Here is a 15,894-nt window from a genome sequence, read left to right as displayed (position 1 = left end):
ATATAACTACGACTTGCTCTCGATAAAGGCTCTTAATTCGATTCTTACTACTTAAGATATCTTAAACGATCGCCCTCTCTTAGTTATAGTAGGCGCTATATAGATACTAAAGGCGAGGATATTATCGATAATACGGTATACGATACTTTTCCCAACGCCCTCGACGAAAGCAATAGAGGCGACAGCAAGCCTATTGACGATATAGTGTTAAATGCGATCCTTGTGAGCGTCGGATAGTAAAGGAAACGGCATTTTAGAGGCCTTCTATAAATCAGCAGGAGGCCCGACGAAAGAAACACCAAGGATTCTATACTAACGAGTAATTCCAGCCTCAATTTGACGATAGCGAGGTGTGGGGAGGGTTGTGGGAATGACAATATGGTGGGCATGTCTACAGTAGGATTTTAGGTGAGGGGGGTGCTAGCCCCAATGCTAATTTTCTAGTTTCCCAATGATTAAAAATAGGGGTATTGGCCGCAGGAATGGCTTCCCAAAGATTCGGCATTCGAGAATGTACGAATGCATAGCTTCGGGTATGACTCAGATTGGGTCAAGGGCAAGGACAACTGCCTGAACATTCATCACTTCGGCAAGTCTTTACTTGGCGAAATGAGCACGTCACCATATCTAAGCCAGGCAGATACGGCAATAGTGCTCATCGGGCATAGTATGGGAGGCCTGGTTATCAAGAAAGCCTACATGCTCGCAAGGCAAGGTGCAGCGTACAAGGACTTGGCCGAACGCGTCCACACAATCTGCTTTCTTGCGACGCCCCATAGAGGTTCTGACTCGGCCAAGCTCCTGAACAACATTCTGCACTTTGCTTATTCGTCCCGTGCCTACGTTGCTGACCTTGAGCGAGGCTCCGGAGCTGTCCAGTCTATCAATGATGAGTTTCGCAACTATAGTGCTGACGTAAATCTCTGGTCGTTCTACGAGACACAAAAGCTCAAAATAGGGGTCCTTAGCACGCTCATCGTTGATCCGACTGCCACGCTAGGTTATCGTGAAGAAAAGCAAATACCGATGAATGCTGATCACCGTTCAATTTGCAAATTTGAGACACCGACAGATCCCAACTACGTAGTCATTCGCAACGCGCTTGCGTCCATGGTTCAAACTACCTCCAACCTAGGTAGGGCAAACCATAAAGTTCATGGCGAATGTGCTCAATATTTTAATAGTGCTGAGATCGAAAGAGAGAACACGGCACATGCAGATCAAGGACCTGGAACAATACCTACAGATACCTGAGAAATCAGCAGATGACCTCGTCGCCAGCGAAGATGCCCGTATGGCGGGAACCTGCGAGTGGTTTTCAGCGAAAGAAAGCTACTTGAGATGGAGTACCTTTGCTCTAGAAGCTCCAAGTGTGCTCTGGGTCACTGGAAAACCGGCGGCTGGCAAGTCTGTTCTCGCAGGCTATGCAGTTGGTCATTTACAAAACCTCAACGCAGACTGCAGCTATTTTTTCTTCATATAAGGGGCAAATCTAAGTCGCGGCTTAGTGCCTGTCTTCGGTCTCTGGCTTTCCAAATGGCTTGTACTAACACCCAGGTGCGAGACACGCTCTTGGAGATGCAGAAAGATGGTATGAGATTTGACAAGGATAACGAACGCACTATATGGCATGCACTGTTCCTACGTGGCATTTTCCAGATGGCAATTCCGGAGCAATACTGGGTCATTGATCGCTAGATGAATGTACAAATTATGTATCATTTTTCGATTCAATGCTGGCGAAGCTTGACCAGTCCACACCGTTACGAGTTTTGATCACGAGCCGAGAGACTCCTAAATTGGCCAACCATTTCTCAAGTCTCGGCACTCATCGATTTCAGCATGAAAAGATCTCGACAGCGGATACTCTGCCTGACATCAAGCTTTTGGTTGAGGCGAAGGCGAAGTCTATAACTTTGAAAGACGACAAGGATCGTGCTACATTGGTAGAAAAGATACTGGCGAAATCGGAAGGATCTTTCCTGTGGACCGTCTTGGTCATTAGTGAATTGTCCAATTCCTACGGTGAGCAAGAAATGAGCAAAGCTCTCGAGGAGATTCCTAAGGATATGGAACCCTTATACCATAGGACACTGGAATTGATGACGCAAGCCCCGGGTGGGAAGAGACTCGCTAAAGCTATTCTCACCTGGACAACATGTGCAACAAGGCCAATGACAATGAAGGAGCTTGAAGGCGCTCTGACATTGGACATCAAGGATAATTTTCCTAAACTTGAGGAGTGTATCCAGGTACTTTTTGGCCACTTTGTGAATGTTGATAAGTTCGGCAAGGCGCAGATGGTGCATGGAACGGCCAGAGAATTCCTATTGAGCGATGACTTGGAATCCGAATTCGCTGTCAACAAAACGGAAGCACACAAGAGGCTTGCTAGAGCATGTCTCACGTATCTCACGGGGGAGGAGATGAGACCTCCTCGGACCGGCAGACGTGGTTCTGCCTTGGACATCGCGGGCAAAAGGGCCAAATTTTCAATTTACGCCTGTAGCGCATTCTCGTATCATCTAGCCAGGGCTAGCCCCTTTGCCAACGATGTCCTCTTTCTTGTCGACAAATTCTTTGAAGGCAAATGTCCTGTCATGGATCGAATTCGTTGCCCGAACACATAATCTCATCCTTTTAGTTCGCGCCGCGAAGCATCTTAGGACATATCTCGCCTCATGCGCCACCGAAAGGTCACCGCTTGACCGGTCGGTGCAGACGATCAGGGGCTGGAAAACAGACTTTGTCCGCATTGTTGCGAAGTTTGCTGATGCTCTCACAATGTCACCTTCAGCGATTTATTCCCTGATCCTGCCATTCTGTCCTACGGAGTCTGCAATTCACAAGACTGCAAACCATGGGCGGAAGCTCTCTGTGGTAGGTCTGTCAAATGCTCAGTGGGATGACCGGTTGTCTTGCATCGACTTTCATGAAGGCCAGACCAGCGCCATTTGTCACGGAGATGATTTCTTTGCAGTCGGCTTGACTACTGGAATGGTCGCCTTGTACCATGCGACGTCGTTTCAGGAACACAAGATGATAAATCACGGTGAGTCTGTGAGAATTCTGCGATTCAAGAGCAAGACGGGATTGATGGCATCTTGCGGAATAAAGGCGATCCGGATCTGGGACACCTACACGGGCGAAACTATCCACAAGTTCCATGCCCCTCAACGCTTTATGGATCTCGCCTTTGACCAGAACTTTCTAATAGCTGCGTCATCGAAAAACTACATTGCGTCATGGGATCTCGATAATGCCGGTGCCCAGCAACCCAACAGGCCATGGAGTGACTCAGGTGAGTTCTTGGACACGCGGTTACATCGTACACCGTGTGCTATATCCATCGCCGTGAGCCACAAAATGATGGCTGTTGCTTATAGCGGTCGACCGATAATACTCTGGGACCTTGAGGAAGATGCATATTACGGTAGCTGCGGCAAGAAGTTGGCTACTGGCGAAACGAGTACACGTATGGTCACCGCCATCGTTTTCAACCCAAACCCAAATATAGGCCTCATCGCATCATCTTATCTCGATGGTGAACTCGTACTCATTGATCCGTTTGATGATCAGGAGTTGGAGAGCTTCCGCGCAGACTGCCATACACTCGCTGCCAGCCCGGATGGACGCTTACTCGCAGGTGGCGCTGGGGGTGGAACAGTCCAGGTCTATGAATTTGACACGCTGCGATTGCTCTACCGGGTCAAGTCTTCCAACGTCTACATCAAGCAACTGGCTTTTAGCAGAGACAGCCTCCGGTTCTCTGACATTAGAGGGTCACATTGCAATGTCTGGGAACCTGCAGTCCTGCTACGGGACTCTTTGGGTGACTCAAGTAGCGAAGGCACATCAACCTCAGTCGTCGATGTGGTCTCTTCAGATACTAAAGCCAGGATAAGTGCTATGGCTCTACATCCCAAGGGAGATGCAGTGTTCTGCGGTAAGGATGATGGGACCGTTTCCTTGTACGACCTCAAGACTGGAACCGCGATACGAGTGCTCTACCGCCATAAGTCCCTGGTCCGTATCCTCACCTTGTGGCCTCAAGGCGATATTATCATGAGCGTCGACGCGTCAAACGGGCTCCTCGCGTGGAAATTGAAAATGTTGCAGAAGGAGGGATGGGTCACCGAAAAACTAGTGTTCCAGTCTCGCCTGGACTGCGGAAAGGCTATCATCCAGGTCTTACCAGGCGCGACAGCTGGCAAGTTCATCACGTCAACCCGTCAATCAGACCACCTTTGGACTACTGACGGCCAGCAGGAGGATGAGAGAACTTATTCGGACACGATAGGGATCCGAAAGTGGATACAGCACCAGCAGTCGCCCCTCCACATGATTTGTATTGAAGGTGCAGTCGCTCGAATCTACACCTGGACGGACTGGTCAGAAGTAGCGTGTGTACATCTTGAAGCTGACATAAGGGGACTCCAGTTGAAGAGCGCCACCCCTTATACTTCAGGCCGTCGATGCCAAATCCTCGTCGAGCTCTGCGAGCTGGATGGCTCGCCAGATACACGCGGCCTACAGCTCCTCGATTCCGTCTATTTCAACAACTTCGAGGATTTCTCGCGGAATGGAAGCATTGCCGAGGCAGCCACAGAGAGACAAGACGTGGACAAGTTCTCAACAACAACAACAACCACAACCACAACAACAACAACAATAGAACAAACCGCGCTAAATTATCTTACGCGTAAAATCGATCCTTAAACTCGTCTTCTTTTAACTTCCTAGACTCTATATTCGAGATTCTTTTTATTCTAGAAAAATATTCTTAAATTAATAATAGAGTAAGGTAGTTTTTAAATTTACTTGGAAACATGTTAAAGATTGAGCTAAGATTAAAGAAGTCAGAATCATATTAAAGTATTTTCGATCTCTAGGCCCTAAGACGACACCCCTTAATCTCGATAGCGAGATGGCGACCCTCTAGTCATGTATATCAAGCTACCTTTAACCTTATACACTGAATAAGTTCTTAGGCACTTAGGGTTTTGATCGAGGCAGTGAGGGGCGGGCGGGAGCAAGTCGTGCCAAGAAAAAGCCAGAGACCCTGATCTTCACTCCCGACGACTTCCCGTAAACAGGATTTGCCCGCTAAAGTACTACTTTATCAGTGAAGTATCAAGCTTGGCGCTGACTTTGAATACCCGCCTTCTTCGACAATCTTTATTTTCTACCTACGCCTTTCTTCAGCTTTGGCCAATTATTCAACTACAAAAGACAATCAGCAATGAATGAGGAGAAGGCCGTGTCACAGCCCAATGGCCACCGCAGCGTTGGGTACGCGACAAAATTCGATCAAAAGGCAGAGTCCTTCCAAGCCAAAGCGGAGAAGCACGGCAAAGGAAAGAAAAAGGATGATGGTGCACAACCTGCCGGAGGCTTCGATGACACTGCCATTCCTCGAGCTCCTCCAGGCTTCAATGTCAAATTCACTTTCCACCGAGCCTCGAAGCTCCCAATGGCTGACATTAACACCATGTCCTCGGATCCGTACGTGCTTGCTACTTTGACCACGAGCCTGCCGCCGAGACACAAACAAGACCCCCCCATGACATTCCGTACGCCTACTGTTAGAAGGAACTGTGATCCGGTATGGAATTCAGAATGGATTGTGGCTAATGTTCCGGCGAATGGCTTTGCGCTCAAAGCGCGAATCTACGACGAGGACCCCGCCGACCATGATGACCGCCTAGGCAATGTGCACGTGTATGTTGATAGTCTGACCAATAACTTCGGAGGCATACGAGAACAGTCTTACAAGATCAAGAAGCGAATGGGGAGCAAGCGCGCCTACTTCATACGAGGTTGCGCTGCCATGTTCAATCGAGGCGTTCATATGTCCGGCGAACTGTTCATTAGCGTGGAAGTGCTTGGGAAGACAGATACCGATAATGGTGGTAGACTCTGGACTGTTGGCCCTTGCAACTGGAGCCAGCATCTCAGTCCCATGGTTGGCAGGCTGGCGGGTACAAAAGAGCCAGGCAAAGATGGGAAGACAGAGAAATACGCGTAAGGAGCGCCATATCAACGTCGCTATCATGTGGAGAGCACCGCGCTAAATTATTCACAGCTTCCAAGCCAACCAGATTCAGCTTGCCGGCCCTGTCCCTGCATCCCTCTACCATCGTTATGTAGAATTCAGACCGTTCGTCAAAGGCATGTTTACATCGACCTCTCTACGCGGCCGCGTCCTCCACCACGCCCTACACCACCAACATAACCGTATCTACAATTACGACCGTGACACCATATATGGCTCCTTGCCTTCTCCCTCCCGGGACTTGACCTTACAATTCCTCGACCTCGTTCACCACGACAAAGGCGGCAGAATTTATACCTATGTGCTGACATTAGACGGGATATGGCGCTTCACAGAGACGGGCAAAGAATTTGGAATCGATCTGCTGAGCAAGCATACTATGCATAGTGACGTGAACATCTATATTGCCTTCTCTGGCGAATTCTTCATCCGGCGGCTCAAGACGCCGCACAAGGAAGGGTCTCCTGACGACCAACCCACACACCCTCCAAGTGACATAGGGGACGGACCCCCGCAAGACGAGCCGCCCAAGGATCCAGCCTACTATTCACTCATCATCGACAATGACAGCGGCACATATCGGCCCAACGCGAAATTACTTCCTCAGCTGAAAGAATTCTTGCAGAAAAATCTTCCCGGCATCAAGATCGTGACGTTAGATTGCAACGGCGATAAAGAGAAGATGGACAAGTGGAAGAATGAACAAAGAGAACGAAAGAAGGCGGAGGGAAAGCATACTGCCGTTGTACAGGGTGATAGTAGCAGTTTGAGTAGCAGTGACGAGGAGGATTTGGACCAGCAAGAAGGAATGGCTAAGGGCGAAGGGAAACGGAGTACCAAGGATAAGGTGAAAGAAAAGGTAGAGGAACCGTTGCAAAAGGTAGAGAACATAAGGAAGGGTGACCGGGAGAGGGAGGAAAGGGAGACTGAAGATGACATGGCCGAGTCGAGTCAATGATTCCAATAACCAGCACGGCGTTTTGTTCGGATCGACGAATTCTGGGAAAGCATTGGCGTCGGTGCAACCTTATGCTGGCTAGGATACTAGTTCCTAATGACACGACATAACCGTCTTCATTTCTCTATTTATTCTTTTGCAGGTGAACTAGCACTCTAGAGTCGCCGTCTGCTTGCTAAACATCCATAGTTGGTGGATTTGGGGCCCTATATCTTTTGAACGGGCTGTTCTTGACCCAATGATAGCTGTGTATCTAATATGTCCATCCATCTCTGAGGACTTTGCTGTGAAAAGCTCTTTACATGGCTACTAACGACGCGAGTAGGTAGCTGGAGGGCAATTCTCTCACCTGAGTTCGCGACTCTGTGAAGCTGTCAGTTGCCCCCTTTTTCACTCCCAGTCTTTTCATCAAGCGATGCAACAAGTACTCTGCAAGGCAATGAAAGCCCTTTCCATGTTGACTGTCCAGACTCCAACTCAATCGATGTGTGCCTTATTAGGTGTGGCCTATTCGTTGCATGCCGGCATCTGCTGGCTCATATTTGGAAGATCTCGTCGAGATGGAAATCTCCGTCTTCTCTCCTCTCGACAACCCCTTTCTCGGTTACGATGCAATCAATCAGACTATGGCAGGTCACATCGAATGCCGGATTCCAAGCGCCGGTAAGGTCCGCTGCAATAGCGATTTCTTGAATATCGCCTTCAACTTTTAAGCTTCCGTCCTTTAATCGCTTGATAGGACGGCCTTTCATCGTCGTTACCTCGGTGGGCGGGCGTTCTTCAATCGTAATATCTGCGCCAGAAGCCGTGCTTAAATCGATGGTGGTCCGTGGCGCTGCCACTATGAATTTGACGTTGTGGAAACTTGCCAGATTCGCCAAACCGTACGTGCCAATTTTGTTTGCGGTGTCCCCATTTGCAGCCACCCTGTCTGCTCCAACGATTATGCAAGAGATGTTCTCTGAATCCCTTTTAAGACCGAGGAGTGCTCCAACCATTGAGTCTGTGATGAGGGTTGCTGGTATTTTGTCATGAAGAAGCTCGTACCCTGTGAGGCGAGATCCCTGGTTGTACGGTCTTGTTTCTGTGTAATAGACTCGTTTGAGGAAACTACGAGCATGAAGGCTTCGTACGATACCCAGAGCGGTACCGTAGCCTGCAGTTGCCAGAGAACTTGAGAGAAGGCGTTAAAGAGAGATCAAGAAGATGAGCATGAGATGCCAGCAACGCTTACCCAGTATTGCAGTGTGTAATGACGGATATCTTCCCAACTGGTGGAATCAAATTGGAATTTCGTAGAATCCAATCAGCACCGAAACGCCCTATGTCCTCATTGTCTTGCACATCATCAACGAGCATCTGCTCTGCTGCTTGTATGTACGCCTCATTAATATTGAAGTCAGTCGCGCCAGCTGTGACCTGGGCCGAAGAAACAACTTTCTCTAGCTTTTTCACAGCATCCCCAAGATTGACCGCCGTAGGTCTACTCGTGAGAAGGAACCTTAGATTGTGAATAATCAAACCAGACCCTGTCATGTCTAGTCCGAGGCGCTCGGGACATGCTTCGTTCTTATTGCAATTGCTGAGACAGACTGCTACGCTGAGGGCAGCGACAATGGCTATTGCTGGAGCTCCTCGGACCTGCATAGAATGGATGGCATCCCATGCATCTTGCACTGTTCGTATGTCTATAAAGACCTCCTCGTGGGGTAGACGGAGCTGGTCGAGGATTTCAAGCTTTCCGCGGCTGTATTTGATGGCCTGGAGTACCATGACGGCCTAGCTGTGTAACACGTATCCCTTTAATGACGAATGCGCCGAATTTCAGAAAAAGATCGTAGGGACCGAGACACTTGGTCTCGAGGAATCTGCCGAGCACGCTAGGTGGGCCGCTAGCGCTTGGTCCAAGCTTCCAGAAGGCGCGTACCTCTGCCCTCCACATTCGTCAACCTCCAAGAGTTCAACTGTCCAACGCCTAGACGATACTGATAGATACTCCCTCTACCCTACCGGCCAATTGGACGCTGTTATAATCTCGGATCTGACGGCTTGGAACCTCACCACTTTTTGCCCCTGGGGCGAAGCAGGTCACTGATCTGGAAATCTCACATCTCACACTTCACCATCCCTTGTTGCAAGCATGGACGGCAAAGGAGACCCAGAGAGGGCTGATGCTCTGGAGCAGTTCAAGAACAAGTTGCTTGAGCTGAGGGAAATGGAAGCCAAGCTCAAGACACTGCGAATCGATATCAAAGGCCTACAGAAAGATTTCGATACTACGGAAGACAACATCAAGGCCTTACAGAGCGTGGGCCAGATCATAGGGGAGGTTCTGAAGCAGCTCGACGAGGAAAGATGTGAGTATTACATGTTCGAGACTTATTTGACTTAACAAAACCACGCGTAAGACTTTGCTAATACCATCGATCCTAGTCATCGTCAAAGCATCGTCCGGTCCACGTTACGTCGTTGGCTGCCGATCCAAGGTCGACAAAGCCAAGCTTAAGCAAGGCACACGCGTCGCTCTCGACATGACTACCCTTACCATAATGCGAATGCTACCTCGTGAAGTGGACCCACTGGTATACAACATGTCGCTGGAAGATCCGGGACAGGTCAGCTTCGGCGGAATTGGAGGGCTGAATGAACAGATAAGAGAACTCCGAGAGGTCATCGAGCTGCCGCTAAAGAATCCGGAGTTGTTCCTGAGGGTGGGCATCAAGCCGCCAAAGGGGGTTTTGCTCTACGGGCCCCCAGGCACAGGGAAGACACTGTTGGCAAGGGCGGTGGCAAGTGGCTTGGAGACCAATTTCCTGAAAGGTAGGGTTCGTCTGATTTAGCTTGCCAATACGTCTGCTGATACTAATTGCAGTTGTATCTTCGGCCATCGTGGACAAATATATCGGGGAATCAGCACGGTTGATCAGAGAAATGTTCGGATACGCCAAGGAGCATGAGCCATGTATCATTTTCATGGACGAGATCGATGCCATTGGAGGACGACGATTTTCAGAGGGCACGTCTGCTGACCGAGAAATCCAGCGCACGCTCATGGAACTGCTCAATCAGCTCGACGGCTTCGACTATTTGGGTAAGACCAAGATTATAATGGCAACCAATCGACCAGATACCTTAGATCCTGCACTCCTGAGAGCAGGTCGATTGGACAGGAAGATTGAAATACCACTACCAAATGAGGTCGGCAGATTAGAGATTCTTAAGATCCACACAAGCGGCGTATCTCTAGAAGGAGAGATTGATTTCGAGAGCGTCGTCAAGATGAGTGACCAGCTGAATGGTGCAGATCTTCGCAATGTGGTGACAGAAGCGTAAGTTATCTACGTTTATTGATTCGTACCGGCAACTAACTACTTATTGCAGAGGACTTTTCGCTATTAAAGATTACAGAGATTCAATAAATCAAGATGACTTCAACAAGGCAGTGAGGAAGGTCGCAGAATCCAAGAAGCTAGAAGGCAAGCTGGAATACCAGAAGCTGTAGATAGAATAATAGACAGTCCTCAAGCATAAGCATTAGCAAGGCGATCGATTCAAGTTCATCAGGCTTCCAAGAACACGCACGTATGTAGAGTAGTTGTAAAAGATATGTCGCCAGGGGTAAATCGAAAACGCCAAGGCTCGTCCAGTCAACGTTTCCAATTTCCACCTCACTTGTATCAGGACCAAAACACCTTTGAGCGTCGCGACTTCACCATTGCATATTGTTCTCTCGGGAGGCTCATATCCCCATATCACCAGAGTCTCACTTTTGGCGACTGGTAATTAGATGTCATGAAAGCTCAACACATCATTGAGCTGCTGTCCGAGTCCGCCCATTCTTTTCGAAGAAGCTTACTTCTAACCCTATAGCAGACTTCGAGGCAGCATTGGGGTTCGCGAGGGAGAATGATAATTCCGCAAGACGGGACATGTTGACCTTTGCCTTTGTCACAAAAGATGTCTCTAACACAACGTTCTCATGCCGAAGACTACTGGGGCAACTCGGGGCAACCAAGGTCACAGAACGGCAATGCAAACGGTGGCCTAGGGTCAAAATTGGAAAGCTTCATGGATAAGAAAGAGTTGCCCATGTACAAGGACAAGCCCTACAACTATGCGGGATCCAGAAAATACACACCTTTTTACAGACAAAAGCGGGTCATCAGCGGAGCTATCTTGGTTTTGATGGGGTTGGTATACTGGCTTGGCATCTTCTCGCCTTCTATGGTCAAGCCCAAACTGAGAGACACCAATAAGAGCGCGTGGAATTGGCTGAGCAGCCCTACGATATCGGAATCCGTGGATTGGAACGACAGACGAGAGAAAGTAAAGGAGGCATTCATCTTGAGTTGGGACGGTTACGAGCAGTATGCATGGGGTATGTGGCTTGCAGCGACTTCGATGACATGACACCCTTCGTCCCTGAGGAAGTCTCGAATCAGCCTCAAGATCAACAAGCTGATGACCGTATGTTGCAGGCCTCGATGAGTATCACCCAATTTCAAAAAAAGGGAAACAAATGGATACCAAAGGCAAAGGCATGGGCTGGATCATTGTCGATGCTCTGGACACTCTAATGATAATGAACCTAACCTCCCGATTGTCTCATGCCAGGGAATGGATATCCACGTCTTTGGATTACGACCAGGACCATGAGGTCAATACCTTCGAGACTACGATACGCATGCTGGGGGGCCTTCTTTCAGCGCACTACCTCTCCACTGCTTTCCCTGAGATGGCTCCTCTAACGGACGATGATCAGGGTGCTCCCGGAGAGGATCTGTATCTTGAGAAGGCTGCGGATTTGGCAGGTCGCCTGATGGGCGCCTTCGATTCCAACAGCGGTGTACCGTATGCAAGCGTCAATTTAAAGACCTCCAAGGGAAAGGAATCCCACATAGATGGAGGCGCATCATCGACCGCTGAAGCATCTAGTCTGCAATTAGAATTCAAGTATCTTGCCATGCTGACTGGGGAAAAGAACTACTGGGAAAGCGCAGAGAAAGTCATCCAAGTCATCGACGACAATGGCATGGAGGATGGTCTTGTACCAATATTCTTATACGCCACCACAGGTGGTTTCAGGGCCAATAATATACGACTAGGAAGCCGAGGCGACTCGTACTATGAATATCTCATCAAGCAATATCTGCAAACTTCCTGTGAAGAGCCCATCTATCAAGAAATGTGGAACCAGTCCCTCGCTGGTGTCAGAAAATGGCTAATTACATACTCGACTCCGAATCATTTCACGGTCCTGGCTGAGCGTCCTTTCGGTCTTGGTGGTAAACTTGAGGGGAAAATGGACCACCTCGTCTGCTTCATGCCCGGTACCATTGCCCTCGGCGTAACAGGAGGCCTTACCATCGAAGAAGTCAAGAAGGCTGGCCTTTGGAGCGAAAAGGAAGAAGAGGACATGGCACTCGCCATCGAACTAACCAAAACTTGCTGGGGAATGTACCGGATCACTCCGACAGGTTTAGCGCCAGAAATTGCTCATTTCCAAATTGGAGAAAACCCACACATGGAGTCCGATGGAATCTTAGCGTCTAAGGAGATGACGCAGGGAGCACATGCGGCGTGGAAGGATGACTATATCATCAAAGTTAACGACCGCCATAATTTACAGCGCCCAGAAACAGTTGAGTCGCTCTTCTATATGTGGCGGATCACTGGCGACGAGAAGTACCGCGAGTGGGGTTGGGAGATGTTCACGTCATTCGTTAAGTACAGTGCGGCAGAGGACGGAGCTGGCTTTACCAGCCTTGCCAATGCAAACGAGATACCCCCATTGCTGAAAGATAACATGGAGAGCTTTTGGCTGGTGAGTGGCACACCAGGTTGCTGCTGACGAGACCCACGAGCTGACAGTATCAGGCCGAGACTCTCAAATACTTCTATCTTCTTTTCTCGCCTAATGATTTATTACCATTGGAGTCTATTGTCATCAACACGGAAGCTCATATATTCCCACGCTTCAAGCTTACCCGCGGCCTGAAGACGGGCTGGGAGAGGAAGCCTAGAGATGAGAAGGGAAGGATCGTCCAGCCTACTAGGAGCGACGGCAAAGGGGACCGGAAGGCTCACCAGGACAGTAATCCAGCGGCAAACACGCATACGATCAAAGTCGAGGAGACTGGACAGGCACCAGTGGGCAAAGAAACTCCACCTTAGGGACTCCACCTTAGGGACCTTTTGGCGGCCTTCATAAGGGGGGATGGGTGGGTATCATTATATGTATTATAGCAATTTAGGCGCCGCCAAAAGCATGCAGTCTTGTCATTGGTTGAATAACAAGTAGGTCCCTTAGATGTGGAACGCCTATTATTTATTACACCGCTAATCCGGCCGGTAGCCACCGAGGGCCCTTTTGGCTACCCACAAATACCAGCCCTACGTACGTGCATGGAAATATTATGCAACCTTGGCGCCAAGATTAATACATCTTGGCCGGAAAGCGATATCCGAGGTCGAATATCTAGAGAACTCCAGTCGTATATTCAGAAGCGATTTGAATCTTGCGCTCTTCTAGGAGATTCGTAAACAAACTCCTTCTTTTCGATCGCACTCTGTCAGATATCTCAACTGTGTATAACAACTGGTTTTCGTTCCGGGGGCTTGAACCTCCCCTGAGGGCTATCACTAGAATCAACCCTAAAGAGAATGAATTACATACAAAAGTGGTTCTCTTGGCACGTAATCGTATCCCGGCTAGTAAATCAGAATCCAGCGGGAAAAATGTGGAAAAAAGGTGGTCGGTCACCAAACGAGTGCTGCCTCAGCGTCACTACCGAACAAGACGGAGAGCGTTCAGTAAAGTCCAAAAAAAAACAAAAAAAAGCTCAAACACTGATTCGAACAGCGGACCCTGGACACTGCAAATCCATGCTCTAAACCCCTGAGCTATTTGAGCCATTTGTGCGGAAGGTTGGCGCATTTCTCTATATGAACCACTTTTGAAACGATTGAGCCGTGACTCAGATGGGAGTGAGGTCCCAATCGGGGCTAGCGCCTGGAATGTGCTTTTGCAAGGGGTTGAGCCATAACTTTGAAGGATTAGAGCAGGAAATTTGCCAGTCCAGAGTCTGCTCGACGTCAAGAGTATGTTTATTGTGGGACCTTTTTCACAACGTCTGTCCGTTGGACCTCTGACTGAGAGAATCAAAATACTTGAGCAGCAAATGCGATCCTTCTAATTACTGTTTGAGCTTTGAAAATATACAAACGGTGGGGGTTTCTGGCCCACCAGGAACATGAATGGGACTCGTAGTTGTATCAATGCATGCTTTCGGCTGTATTTGAACCATGAAGATTGCCGCGTGCTTGCTGAGAAGGGAAGCTTTTTTCAAAGTTCTCTTTCGCACTGAGGCTGATGCATAGCGTCGGATCTATACTTTTCAGATCTGGGTCATGCATGATCGCCAGGGCTGCGAGACCGAGATTTGAGTGCAGGATGTCTGGATGGATCTGATGTTAGATTGCCGCTCAAGCTTGGTAGCTATGGAGGCATACGGACCAGGGACATCACCAGGCAGTTTACCAAAACCGCCGATCATATGTTGCGTCTTGTCTAGCAGATAGTGGCGAATGGCGTTGAAGTCTTGCAAATGTTCTCTGTTCAGCATCTATCCCGGGCGCTGGTCAGCTGACGCTCGGTGATACATTATAGCAGATACTCACCCCCAATGTTCCTCCAACCCAGAAAGCGTAGCATGTATCAGCTACCTTATTGCATCGACCGTTGAACCCAGCCCACTGAAGGTCGTGTTGTGACATCTCGATTAGACCGTTTGGAAGAATTGCGTCTGCGACCGACACGGGGAAGGCCCCTTGGACATGAAAGGTAGGAGGGAAGGATTCCGGCGTCGTATCGGGTGGCTCCTCGTCTGCCATTGGGAGTTCATCCTCTTCGTGCAGCATCAGCGTTTGCCGCAACACGAGCCATTTGGTCACGCTCTCCACGAACTCTGCGCTCATCCTCCCCTCGTCCTTTGAATCGCTCGTACGCCGTGGCAGCTTGCCAAGTACCATTAGTGCACCGACGCCAGAGTACGTATACCCAGCTGCACACGCAGATGAGTAGGGCTTCTTCACCCGGCAACAAGAGCGACATGTTGCGTACCATGTGCCTCATGGAACGGGCCCTGCGCAATGCCTCCTTCGTAAGTCTGACAAATTTAGCATCATGCGCATACCATGCCGTCATCAGACTTTCTACTCACCACGGAAGCTTCAATCCACTTTACCAACCCCTCAACGTCGATGTCCTCCACCTTTTCCATATCCTCTCCCCTCCTCAGGAACCACCTCGTCACTGCAGCCACGTAACAAAACCTCATGTCCTCAGCCCCTTCCACCACGCCTTCTTTTCCTATCCCCTCCCCAAAGCTCCCATTCGCTCTCTGCAACCTCCTCACCCACTCCAAACACTCTCTCCTCCTCACCCTCTCCATACCATCCCCTAGCACCGCCAATGACGCGCACGCAAAATACGTAGCAGCCAGGTTCGCCGCATCCCATTCGTTCCTGTTCTCATCCCCTGTCATCGTACCCGTAAACCCTCTGAAGCCTCCATCAGGGTGCTGACAACGTAGTATCCAATTCGCGTATCCTGCGCGCTCGGAGGCAGTGGTTTTGGTGTGGAGTGCGCCGAGGATATCGAGGGCGGAGAGAATGAAGAAGGCCAAGCTCATGCGCTGTGCTTCATTGGAGGTGTAAGCGTTTGGGAGGTAGGTTTTCAGGCAGCGGAGCCAGTATTTGACGTGCTTTTCTTTGTTCAGGGAGGCATGGGTGATGGAGGCGGGCATTGTTTCTTCATGCTAAGAACGAGCAACGAGTCTATACGAGTAGGAAGGGGAGGACAAGCGGAGAGCACCTCCCC

General features: G+C 49.4%; 9 protein-coding genes and 1 non-coding gene across 10 annotated transcripts; 7 read left to right on the top strand and 3 right to left on the bottom strand.

Moving 5' to 3' along the window:
• Window positions 1–519: 519 nt before the first annotated feature.
• Window positions 520–1,483, top strand: HO173_006058 (uncharacterized protein; the record flags this gene model as incomplete). The annotated part of the gene is made up of 2 exons (XM_037307969.1): window positions 520–1,135; window positions 1,185–1,483. 2 exons carry the CDS (start codon window positions 520–522, stop codon window positions 1,481–1,483), a joined length of 915 nt encoding a protein of 304 aa, XP_037165229.1.
• Window positions 1,484–1,536: 53 nt separating this feature from the next.
• On the top strand, window positions 1,537–1,698 carry HO173_006057 (uncharacterized protein; the record flags this gene model as incomplete). The annotated part of the gene is made up of 1 exon (XM_037307968.1): window positions 1,537–1,698. The coding sequence occupies one exon, from the start codon at window positions 1,537–1,539 to the stop codon at window positions 1,696–1,698; it is 162 nt and encodes a 53-aa protein (XP_037165228.1).
• A 35-nt stretch (window positions 1,699–1,733) lies between these two features.
• On the top strand, window positions 1,734–2,630 carry HO173_006056 (uncharacterized protein; the record flags this gene model as incomplete). Its single annotated transcript, XM_037307967.1, has 1 exon — window positions 1,734–2,630. One exon carries the CDS (start codon window positions 1,734–1,736, stop codon window positions 2,628–2,630), a length of 897 nt encoding a protein of 298 aa, XP_037165227.1.
• A 154-nt stretch (window positions 2,631–2,784) lies between these two features.
• On the top strand, window positions 2,785–4,719 carry HO173_006055 (uncharacterized protein; the record flags this gene model as incomplete). The annotated part of the gene is made up of 1 exon (XM_037307966.1): window positions 2,785–4,719. One exon carries the CDS (start codon window positions 2,785–2,787, stop codon window positions 4,717–4,719), a length of 1,935 nt encoding a protein of 644 aa, XP_037165226.1.
• Window positions 4,720–5,242: 523 nt separating this feature from the next.
• Window positions 5,243–7,013, top strand: HO173_006054 (uncharacterized protein; the record flags this gene model as incomplete). Its single annotated transcript, XM_037307965.1, has 2 exons — window positions 5,243–6,024; window positions 6,086–7,013. 2 exons carry the CDS (start codon window positions 5,243–5,245, stop codon window positions 7,011–7,013), a joined length of 1,710 nt encoding a protein of 569 aa, XP_037165225.1.
• Window positions 7,014–7,549: 536 nt separating this feature from the next.
• Window positions 7,550–8,786, bottom strand: HO173_006053 (uncharacterized protein; the record flags this gene model as incomplete). The annotated part of the gene is made up of 2 exons (XM_037307964.1): window positions 7,550–8,186; window positions 8,248–8,786. The coding sequence occupies 2 exons, from the start codon at window positions 8,784–8,786 to the stop codon at window positions 7,550–7,552; spliced, it is 1,176 nt and encodes a 391-aa protein (XP_037165224.1).
• A 367-nt stretch (window positions 8,787–9,153) lies between these two features.
• On the top strand, window positions 9,154–10,515 carry HO173_006052 (uncharacterized protein; the record flags this gene model as incomplete). Its single annotated transcript, XM_037307963.1, has 4 exons — window positions 9,154–9,370; window positions 9,447–9,833; window positions 9,886–10,342; window positions 10,395–10,515. 4 exons carry the CDS (start codon window positions 9,154–9,156, stop codon window positions 10,513–10,515), a joined length of 1,182 nt encoding a protein of 393 aa, XP_037165223.1.
• A 455-nt stretch (window positions 10,516–10,970) lies between these two features.
• Window positions 10,971–13,187, top strand: HO173_006051 (uncharacterized protein; the record flags this gene model as incomplete). Its single annotated transcript, XM_037307962.1, has 3 exons — window positions 10,971–11,391; window positions 11,492–12,837; window positions 12,891–13,187. 3 exons carry the CDS (start codon window positions 10,971–10,973, stop codon window positions 13,185–13,187), a joined length of 2,064 nt encoding a protein of 687 aa, XP_037165222.1.
• A 665-nt stretch (window positions 13,188–13,852) lies between these two features.
• HO173_006050 lies at window positions 13,853–13,926 on the bottom strand. Its single transcript has one exon. It is a non-coding gene; the product is annotated as a tRNA-Cys (tRNA).
• Window positions 13,927–14,288: 362 nt separating this feature from the next.
• Window positions 14,289–15,820, bottom strand: HO173_006049 (uncharacterized protein; the record flags this gene model as incomplete). Its single annotated transcript, XM_037307961.1, has 5 exons — window positions 14,289–14,470; window positions 14,530–14,638; window positions 14,694–15,076; window positions 15,136–15,181; window positions 15,236–15,820. The coding sequence occupies 5 exons, from the start codon at window positions 15,818–15,820 to the stop codon at window positions 14,289–14,291; spliced, it is 1,305 nt and encodes a 434-aa protein (XP_037165221.1).
• Between the last annotated feature and the right edge of the window lie 74 nt (window positions 15,821–15,894).

The sequence above is a fragment of the Letharia columbiana genome (genome assembly GCF_014066305.1).
Source record: "Letharia columbiana isolate WasteWater2 chromosome Unknown Sc0000017_s0, whole genome shotgun sequence".
NCBI classification, from domain to species: domain Eukaryota; kingdom Fungi; phylum Ascomycota; class Lecanoromycetes; order Lecanorales; family Parmeliaceae; genus Letharia; species Letharia columbiana.
This window is presented reverse-complemented; position numbering and strand designations above follow the sequence as displayed.